This window comes from Paroedura picta, chromosome 4 (assembly GCF_049243985.1).
Source record: "Paroedura picta isolate Pp20150507F chromosome 4, Ppicta_v3.0, whole genome shotgun sequence".
NCBI classification, from domain to species: Eukaryota; Metazoa; Chordata; class Lepidosauria; order Squamata; family Gekkonidae; genus Paroedura; species Paroedura picta.
The window spans coordinates 97,229,680-97,240,327 of record NC_135372.1 but is presented as its reverse complement, the minus strand read 5'-3'; the positions used below and the strand labels follow the sequence as shown (position 1 = coordinate 97,240,327).

The following is a 10,648-nucleotide window of genomic DNA, read 5'->3' as shown; positions in this document are numbered from 1 at the left end:
GAAGGCGGGCGCAGCCAGCTCCCCGTCAGGCCGTCGAATGGCGAGGCTTGGATTTGAAACGAGAGGGGCTCTTCGAGGTGCGGGGAATGGGGGTGGGCGGGGTGGCTTGCCGAGGCGGGCAACAGTAACCCCGCAGCTTCCGGTGGCCCTCGGGAGACTTCAGTGGCCTTCGGCTGATCCCCCGGCACACTAAACAGCAAAAGTTCATGCCGCGCAGAGGGAACGGGATTTGCACACGTCCAGGTGCATGCATGCCGATGGAAGGGCAGCGAAGTTCTTACGGACTGACTCCCTGGGAAGTCTGCTGTTCAGGAGAGCAACCGAAAACACGAGAACGGCGACGCGACTAAGACCAGGAACCGGTTTGAATTCCAACATAAGCTTTCCTGAGTCGGAGCGAACTTCTTCAGATACCGTAAAGTGGTAGGTAGACAAGATGATAAGTGGACAATCGGCTGAAAGCACCACTTCCTGGCACTGGTAATCTCGTTAGTCTAGATAGGCCGCGGAAGGTGAGGACTGGAAATTCCCGTAGGAATACCGGGCTCCCTTGTGCCATTAGACGAGAATCAACGTAGAGACCCGTTCTTTGTCGAGCCTTCGAAATGACACGGTTTGGGCTGCAAGGGCCGCCCCACAGGGATTTAGCGGCACAAGCCAGAAAATCTCCTGAATAGGAACACACCTGCAGCAAGAGCACAGGAGGTTCCTGTTACTATTGCTGTGATCCTCAGCAGGGCATAACCAAATTAAATTCATAATCCCCAATCAAAGGGTTGCAGATTGCCTTCCCTAGGAATCAGAGCATATTTCAGCTCCAGGAGTGCTGGCCATGCAGGATGGGTGTTTGTGTTTTTCTCCAACAGGCCTCTTGACCTGAAGTGACAACTTTCTTTTCTAAAAATACTTTTTATAATAAAAACTTATTATTAAAACAACCAGATGTTGCTAGAACCCCCTAAATTGTAGCACATCAAATTCCTCTCATCTCACGCTTCCAGATCTGCCTGTCACCAAGTGGTTAGTCGTTTTTCAGAAACGGTGCCTCCATTGTCATGCTTAAAATCTCTTTCTGGTCCTGTGACCTGGTTTTGAGCTGTGCAGGGATGTTTAAAATGAGTATGTGTAACTTTAAGAATCTCTTGTGGTGGTGTTTTTGTTGTTTGAAGGAAGTCATTCATTGTAAATAATTCATTTGAAATGTGGTGTTTCAGGAGAATGTTATGTATACCATGTACCATCAAAAAGACACACAAGAGGAAGAGAGCAAAGCATGATGGGAAACTGCCTCCATCGGACTCGGTGCAGAAAGTATGACACAAATATCAGCCTGGGAAATAAGAGGAGGAAAGCCCAGATCTGGAAATTCAAGAGTTGACTCACAGCATCCAAAGGAAACCCAAAACGAGGCTAAAACAAGGTATGTTTCCTAATGCGGAAACAGTCCAAGCCAATCTCCATTTGTCCATTCATGTTTTGAAGTCCACATGGAAGAGACATGGAAGGCTGATGGCCCAGTTTACATCTGGGTGCCATAGCAAAAACAGATTGTAAATGAGCCCCATGTATTCTGCAGTAGTATTTCAGGGTTTTTCTACTATCACCTATAACTTGACTTTGTTGTTGAATGGTTCCAAAATATGAGAAAATAAAGGGACCTTATATGTTTGAGTGTTGTGATTATTAGCATGGTTGAGTTTATTGTTAATGGCTTGGCCTGAATAACTTGGCTGAGCAAAGCCTTAACAAAAGAAATAGAATTGTAGGTAGCTGTGTATATTTCATGCGAGGTGGGAGATATGTATCTTCTCTTTGAAAATATAAAAACTGACAGTTCATCAGAATCCTCCCCAGTATTATTTGAAACACAGCATTTCTTGAATGGCTGACAGCAACAAAAATAAACATATCTTAACAAAGCAATTAATTTTAGATTATACACATTCAAGACATGGAAGCCAGACTTGATTGCATTATTATTGGTTGATGAACACCCTAACTCTCATACACAAAGTTCCTTTAGAAGATAATCCACCTGTTGCAGAATACAAATGGAATCCAGTAGAACCTTCAGGACTAAAAGAACAAACTAAGAGGCTATTTATTAAATGGAGCTTATTCCCATGAAAAGTTTCTCAAGGCTCAATAATGAAATTTATTCCAGCAAATTCCATCATGTTAGCCTTTAAAGTGTCACTGGATTGCTGTTTTATTCAGCCACAATAGACTAACATGGCTGCTTATCTGGAATTCCCTATTGCAGAATCCCTTTCTTGGACAATATTTCCCAAAATAAACACAAAAATGATGGGTACTAGTGTTAGTCTGGTGGTAGGGGCAGATCCTGACACAATAGTAGTGTTTATCAGGACCAACCAATATATTCTAAAATAAAATACTGAGGGATTTTTTTTCCAGACCATTTCATAGACCAAATGTGAAGTACAAAAACAAAGGGTGAGAAAGACAGCGGATGCAGAGCTTGTTGCCAAAGTCCAAACTCATTAGTTTGAAACTTGCCTAAGATGGAGACCAGGAGCTGTTGCAGTCTTAATCACACAATGATGGCCACAGATTCGGGATGCACCGGAGTTTTTCGCTTACTATTCTGTGATACAAGAATAATTAGGATACAGTGGTTTTGTTTCTGACAGCAGCAAGAGTTCCCTGTGGTTTACTAGCCATCCATCTGGGACAGGAGAAAACCTTGATAAGCACAATACCCCAGACCATCCAGGTTGGTGCGATACAGGCAGGAAAACAAAGAAAAAATGGCAGGGCCATATTTAAAACTTGTCTATGTCATGTTTCCAGCCAATTTAGTGTTCCTAATGCAGCCGCATAAGAGTCTGAAATGGGCGAAATACTACGCTACAATTACTTCTTAAATACTTCCATTTTATTTAAAGTTGTCAGTCACTATTTATATTATTAAAAACACTTGGGAGTTTGTATTTCTAGCAAAAATATACATTTCAGTTTGCGGATTGTTACAACACCCCCCCCCCCCATGTATACATCCCTCAAGTGCTGGAAATACATATCTAGCATCTTTTGAGGGATAGCCAGGTGCTTGTGGATAGAAGGTCCAGGGTAAGTACTCAAAAATAGGGATGGGCACAAACCAACTCATGAGCCAAAATTCAGCATAAACTTGACCTGGTTTGGAGCTGACCTGACAGGTCTACCCACCCCACTGTTAGGCTGAAATGACTACCAGCCATTTAATCTTTCCTAGGTGATCCCCTCGCCCCCCCCCCCAAGCCATGGCAAGCTGCAGCTGGAAGGGGGATTTGAACTAGCCAGTGCAGGGGCTGTCCCAAACCCTGAACTGAACCAGAATTTTTCAGTTTGTGCCAATCTCTACTCAAAGGTAGACATTGCAAAATCAGTTTAGTCAGTGTGCCCACCTGTGGGTACTGCTACATGAAGTTTAACAGGCATTCCACCTAACTCACATACTTTTGTGTGCGGTAGACATGGAACATCACAATGCATGGTTATTCTGGTTTAAATACTGTACCATGACCTTTATGGACATTGGGCAGAGAAAACAATTGGACTTGCTTTGGCAGCTTTCCAGAATGGAACTGGCAGAGAAATAATTTGCCAAATCTTCTACCAACAATAACTTCAGGGACTATATGTGTGATTTGTCAGGAGGAAGTTAAAAAATTCCAACTACAGCTCAACTTTATTTTGTGTTTGAGAAAGATATGACATAAAATGAGTCTGACTTGTTGCAGGACCAGAAATTATTGTGCAAAGAGTCAAACTAAGCATGACAATAGGAGATCCAATCTTTGATCTCACACTTAAAAAAAAAAGAAAACCTGTAAGGAGACACAGATTTGGGCCATGGTACAGGGGATGGAAACTAATGTATCTTTCCACTTCTGTATTTTAATCTCATTCTGTCTTCCCTAGAACATTTACTCCAGGGAGGAGGAACACAGGGCAAATAGCAAGGGTGATAGGATACAGAAATAATGCAATTGATAGAGAAGGAAAAATTCCTTTCCCCATCCCAACTCCCCACAACACTCTATGCCCCTCAATATTTAGTTCAATCCTAAGAAAATAAGATTGAAAGGAGGAAGAGAATCAAGTATATGCAATAATGTAGAACAGGGTTCCCCAACTTTTTTATGCCTGTGGGCACCTTTAGAAATCAGACTCAGCATGGAGGGTACATAAAAATGGCTGCTGAAGCTTACCTTGAGTCACGTAGTGCAGATCCTTGTGCAGTAGTGGTAGCTGCTGCCAAAGAAATCAAAAGCTTTGCTGGGGAAAAGCCCCACCTGACCATACCCATGTTCTAAAAACACTTGATAGGCACCAGAAAAGGTTTTGGCAGGCACTATGGCACTACGGGCATAACTTGGGGGAGCCCTGATGTAGAACTATTCAGTGATGTGTTTTCCCCTGCTCAATTGTCTGTCAACCCATCAATATGCAGAAATAGGCCACACCTTGGCAATTTTGTTTGTGCAGTGCTAAAAGGTCATCTTACATCATAAGGGCTAAACCGCAAGTGGAGTCTGGGGACATCACATGAGTGCTATGAGATTATGACTGGGCTCTAGATAGGGATGTGCACAACACTAATCTCCAAGAGGCAGATTTCAAAGATACATTCCTACCTGTTAAAATTACAAGTTAATATGTTGGATGCTCACTATAATCACCCTAGCCAAAGCTGTACCATAAACCAATGTTAAAATTGGATGACAAGGGGTGGGGGGAGCGAAAGACAAGCTTACGTGATTTGGAAAGAAGTGACAACACAACTGAATTCAGTTCATGGCTGCACACTGCAAAATCTGTCCTTATGTACCCATATTATGCACCTGTGAAAGTGCCATCAAGTCTCAGTCACCTTTTGGTGACACTGCAAGGATCCTGAGGCAAGAGATGAACAGAGGTGATTTGCCATTGACCGCCTGGCATAACAACCATGGATTTCCTTGGTGGTTGCCCACCAAAGTACTAGCCAGGGCTTTCCAAGAGACAGGCTAATGATATCAGGCTAGCCTGAGCTATCCAGGGTAAGTGATGTCATCACAGCCTACGTATTCTTTTAAAGTTATTTTACACTGATTCTCTTCTCCAATGGCATGGAATCCATTTGAGAAACTATTGAAATACAACAGCTTAAGGCCTCAAGTATAAAAAATAATGCCAGAATGAAGATCCCAGTACTAAGATTCTTAAATTACTTCCCAGCATCATATCACCTAACATTGTGGTACTAATGCTGGGAACAGACTGCAAAGTCACAGATGGAAGAAACCAGGAAAGCCTCACACTGGGCAATTTACTCATTAAAAAGTTTACATGAGATATATGGTCACCAACAGGACTTCAGAACATTTACAAGTTCTGCCCTGGGACCTCAATTCCTAGGTGCATGCAGAGCTAATGCAGATTAAGACTGCAGTACTTAGGGAAAATGGGTTTAAGCTCCTGGCCCCCATTTTCTTAACTTGAAATGGCCCTGAAGAACTGTAAGCTTTCTCAAGCGGATAAATGGCAGTTCTTTCAGACTGTTTTAGAGGGGGGAAATAGCACTGGAAGGGGGGAGGACTTAATCCTTTCTATATACTTGGGAACAAGGGTTCTCATCATAGAATACTGTCCCACCTTTTGACACTCCAAGTATCTGCCATATGGATATTTTAATATGTGAATCTGCCCACAGTCCAAACAGGATGGTTTCATATGGTCCATATATTCAAGTAGCAATGATCTCCCTGAAAAAGTAGCTCCTTATACATTAACTGGTGAATAAATTCATTTTGAACTTGTGTCGTAACCATGGCAAAAGGTAAGAGTGAGAGTCCAAAGACTGAAGTGGAACCAACCTAGAAATTAAAGAGCGGTTGAAATTATATTTTAGGCCTTTGAGAATATAAGATAAAGGTCATGGCAATTTTGAGAGGAAATGCTCAGAGGGTAATATTGAAATGTTTGCTTATGCAATGGTTATTGCCAGCACTGGAGATGCAGAATGGGTGAAGCCAGCACATGATGCAATACAGGCTCATGGGAAAGGCACAGTTGCAATTCACATATCAAGAATTGTCCTTCAACTCTTTCAGGAACAACCACAAACGGACATCAAAGAAAAACACAGCATCCTTCTGTCACTTGGATTTAAGAGCAGACTGTGTGCTGCCCTCTTAAGAAAATAATCAGTATTGTATTCCCTGCTGGGGGGGAGAGAGACTCAAGTGCTTTCAAGGATTTGCATTACTAGACTGCAGGGAGTATTACAACTACTTTCAGTTAGATTCGCTTAGATGAAGGAAGCAAATGGAATTTTGTCAGCTACCATCCAAGAGCAATATACCCATCCTATTTTGTTTCAAGCCCACTTCCTTATCTGGTAAACTCTGGAGCCCATTACAAGGAACAGGAACTTAAAAACAAGCCTCCACTTCTTAGTAAATTTCAGTGGACTAAGGATCATAGATACTCATGGAGGGCTTCAACAAAATATTGCAAAACAACTCAAAGGAGAAAGTGTTCCCAATGTGGAAGACAGGAGGTCTGGCTTTCCATGAAGAAAGCATATCTATTTTTGTGTACCGAGGGGAATGAGCAAAGGCCTCCCCCCCTCGAAGCTGTCCCCATAAAGAGTGTCCGTACCCTTAAACACTTGTAAATTTCTTTGGGAAATTTGTACATATACAAGCAAATGCACACTCTTTCTTTGCACACCCTAGAATTTGCCACTTATGGCCAAGCTAGAGTTCAGAGTGCAATACAAAAATAATATACAGTGGATATATGATGCAAATGCTGTTCCTGTACCTGCCAGACAGTTGCCTGGAAATGACCCACAGTTCATGAGTATCTGCAAGGTTTGTGTAAACACAACAGCTGCCCAGAGGCAGTGTATCAGCCAAACTATTGCAACATATATTTAGCTTATGATGTGCCTTATAAGTTTCACTTAGTGTATGTATGTTAACGGAAGCCCTAACCTACCACTAAGTGGTGATACCAGATGTGAGGCTGTACACCCCTTTGTACAGTATATGCAGCCATCAGATAGAAAAAGCATTTCCAGTAGAAGAAATGGAAGACACAGGGGATTTGTTGGCCAATGTACAAAGCATTTCACTGGACTCCATGGCTTTAACCTATTTCATAAATATAGGTTCCTCAGTACATGTCTTTGTAGATTTCCTGCAAGAGTGGATGCAGGGAAGTCTCTGTTTCTGTCTTTTTGATCTTCTGCACCAGCTGTGCATGTTCAGTCACTAGCTGCCGCAAGTCAGCCATCTTCTGCAGCAGCTTAGGGAAGAGGTACTGAGTGTCTGGGTGATTGGCCTGCAGGTGGAACTCAAGGGCCTGGAGGATATTGTCTTGAATCTCCTCTACCTGTTTAATGTTCATCAAGCCAGGGCGGTCTAGAAGAGAGGAAGAGAAAGATTAAATGAGACTTACATTATTTTCTGTATTCGTTCCTCTGAATACAAACTGTTTAAAATTCTTCATTTTTCCAAGATGTGATCCTAGTTTTCTCCTGAGCTTGCTGTCCTGCAGAAAGCTTTTCATACAAGGGAGTATTCTGACAAGCAATGTTTTCTTCAATACCAACAACCAGCCTGCACTCATATGGTCTAGCAGAAGAAAATATCCTAGGTATTGCTAATTACATGATCAGGGCTTGGAATTCTGCAACTGGCTGACAGGACGTGAGACAGACACATACAGCTCATTTGGGTGTTTCCCACAGTATCAGTGCACACTTGTGAGAGACGGGTAAAGAAATGCTTTTCTAGATGTCTAACAGTTTTTCCCATTGAGTGCTGCCTCCCCCCCTCCCCAACATTATCTTGTGGAAAAATAGTGGTGGGGTCATCTGTTTATCCAGAAGTTTAGCCTTGAGAAAGAAGCCTTTTAGAAGTACAAAATTTGATTTTTACTGAGAACCAAAGAGTTGCAGAAAGCCTGAGAAGCAGGAGGCAAAAATGAGGAAAATAATGTTGAACGGAAAAAAGACATGATATTGTCCTACATGTGTTTTTAGATGTAGATGGCAGGAGGTCTAAAGGAAAGGGGCAGCAGTCTACTGGGAGCTCTAGGAAGCAGAGGCAGACTAGGTAGTTAAAATAGCTGTGGGGAAAACACACACTCCTAATCAGGTTAAAGGGTAGAGCCTAACAAGTAAAAAGAAACAGGATTATACCAGATTCAGGCAGGCAGGCCTGTTGGTCTGAAACAATAACACCGAGTACAAAATAGAACAAAGGTGCCACTGAACTCAAATTTTGTTCTAGGACTATACCAGATAATGGTAATTTCTTAAGGCAAGTTACAGAACGATGGGACTATAATGATCCAAATATGTTTGCTACCTTGACTGGCATGAATGCTGCAAGCATTTTTCTTCTGAACATCTTAGTAACTCCAAGCTACAGTAACTCCAAGCATGTTGCTACATGCTCTACATGGGATTGACTGTGAGTACTCAGCAGAAGCACTGGACACAGTATATACGAGCAGTGCTCCAGAGTCCCAATGCTGCAACCATCTCCCATGTCTGCCACAAGTTCAATGACTCCCCAATCTCACCTCCACATAGAATGATGGCTGCTACAAACAGAGACAGGTCACTGTCATCAAGTTCCAGGGCATTGAATTTCACAGCAAACTCAAATTTGGGTTCCATTATTTCATTGAAGGGTTTGCGCAAACTGCGAAGGAATTCACGTGTCACAAAGCCATTCCCATTGGCCACCAGGAGTCCATCCTTGTTCATGATGGAGGCTAGCATGGCAAAGATGGCTTCATGCACTCCATATTTCAGCAGAGTCACTTGGTCATTAAGATAAAGGCTGATGAAGCTAGGGATGCTCTTGGCAAATTCTGTAAGCTCACGCACAGTTTCCACTGATGTACACTGGCAGCGGTAAAAGACATGAACACCAATCTCCTTGTATGGCGGTATCTCATTTACCAGCTGCTTCCATACCAGGCCCTTTTCTGCTTGCCACAGGGTATCCATGTCATGAATCACAAATGGCTATATAAAGGAGAGAGAACATAAGGTTATGAATGGTAGCGAAGATTCAAGCCACTGGCTGAATAGTGACTACGTTTATCAACCATATCCTGTATTGCTAGTCAATCAACAGCTTTTGCCACTCCACCAACATAATGGAATGCAACAGGTGAGATGCCCCAGTCCCAGGTCCACTGGCTCTAGTGGATCCCCTGGCCCTCTCACCTGCTGATTGTGCAGCAAAAAATCTTTCCCCCAATGGGGCAGACATGTGGCATGTGGGGCTTTTGGCACCTTTAATCAGGGAAGGCAGGAGTGCCAGTGGTGGGACCTCTTTGCTTGTCCAAGTGTTCCCACTTGCTTGAAAGGTGGTGGTTTGGCAGGTGCCCTGGCAGGGCTGCTCCCCATCCCCATTTTCTTAACTTGAAATGGCCCTGAAGAACTATTAGCTTTCTCAAGTGGACAAACGGCAGTTCTCTGAGAATGTTTTAGAGGGGGGATATGGCACTGGAAAATGGCCACCCCTTCCCCTGGGCGTGCAACCAAATTCTTTGCAAACCCCCCTCAAAGTCCAAAGGGTAGGAGATGAGAAAGGCCATCCAAGATCCGCAAGGCAGGGACCCCTCTCTTTTTAGGGCTGTGGGGGGCCTGCTCAAAGCAATGCTCAGCCTGGGATTGCTTTTCAGGATGCCATGAGGCATGGAGCTTCCCTTGAAGGCCCCTTCCACTCACCTTCCCTGTTTATTCTAGCCTTCTTCACCCTCTGCACTGGAAGGGTCAGAGATCTGTAGCCAAGGAAAGCCTCACCAAGCCCCCTGCACACCCACAACACCAAGAACCCACCCATCCACCGAGTTTTGAGAATCCGACACATCCTCCAGAAGCAGAAATCAAGTTCTCATGAACTAATCCTGAAGTTGCCCATCAACCCTAAGAGTAACTAAGGCCACATGCAAACTTGTTACTGGTCTTAATATAAAGCATACATAGACAGAGTGGGTGGGCTGTTATGGTTTTGGAAATGTTGATACAACACACCTGACACATGGAACCCACATGGATGATTCTGCAGGTATCAGTACCATTTGCTCCTTTTCCAAACAGTCAGCAAGCAGTCTAAATATTATTCTCCAGTTCCAACCCCACCCCCAGTGCTGTTTTGTAACTACTGTGTATTCTTCTCCTGCCAATGGGAAGGTTCCACTATGGACTCTGCCCCAATGAAAGCAACTACTAAGGCAACAGTGTCCACGTAGTACGCTATAAAATTATTTGCTACTCAAGTATCAGCGACGTTATTAACTCAAAAAACAGAGGAAAAAAATGCTGGCAATTCTGCTGGGTATTTCGGTGCCTCTAAACATCAGAAATACTGGTGGTGACAGATAGGGCTATGCACAAGTTAGAACAGAGAGAGAAAGAGAAGTTAACACCCAACTCAGGTTGTTTAGCAGCACAGAAGATAAGGTGTCAGGACTTGGTAATTGTAAGAATGGCAAAGCAATCTACTTATTCCTGAATTTGGAGAAGAGAGAGAAAAAAATGCCCTACTTCTCCCCCAAAAGGCCTGAAAAAAAGGAACAAAGAAAGGGGGAGGGGGAAACCACACAAAAGATTTCCTTCTTCATTTTG

General features: G+C 43.3%; 1 protein-coding gene and 1 long non-coding RNA gene across 8 annotated transcripts in view; one reads left to right on the top strand and one right to left on the bottom strand.

The window, feature by feature from the left end:
* Window positions 1–77: 77 nt before the first annotated feature.
* On the top strand, window positions 78–1,668 carry LOC143835975 (uncharacterized). The gene is made up of 2 exons (XR_013230428.1): window positions 78–423; window positions 1,215–1,668. It is a non-coding gene; the product is annotated as an uncharacterized LOC143835975 (long non-coding RNA).
* A 2,007-nt stretch (window positions 1,669–3,675) lies between these two features.
* PPARD (peroxisome proliferator activated receptor delta) overlaps window positions 3,676–10,648 on the bottom strand; it is a 55,748-nt gene continuing 48,775 nt past the window's right edge. For all 7 annotated transcript variants that reach the window (XM_077334553.1, XM_077334554.1, XM_077334557.1 and 4 more), the window contains 2 exons: window positions 8,587–9,037; window positions 3,676–7,418 (listed from right to left, as the gene is read on the bottom strand). In XM_077334553.1, the coding sequence (XP_077190668.1) occupies window positions 7,171–7,418; window positions 8,587–9,037 (699 nt within the window). In that variant the 3' untranslated portion in view covers window positions 3,676–7,170. The remainder of the gene's footprint in view (window positions 7,419–8,586; window positions 9,038–10,648) is intronic.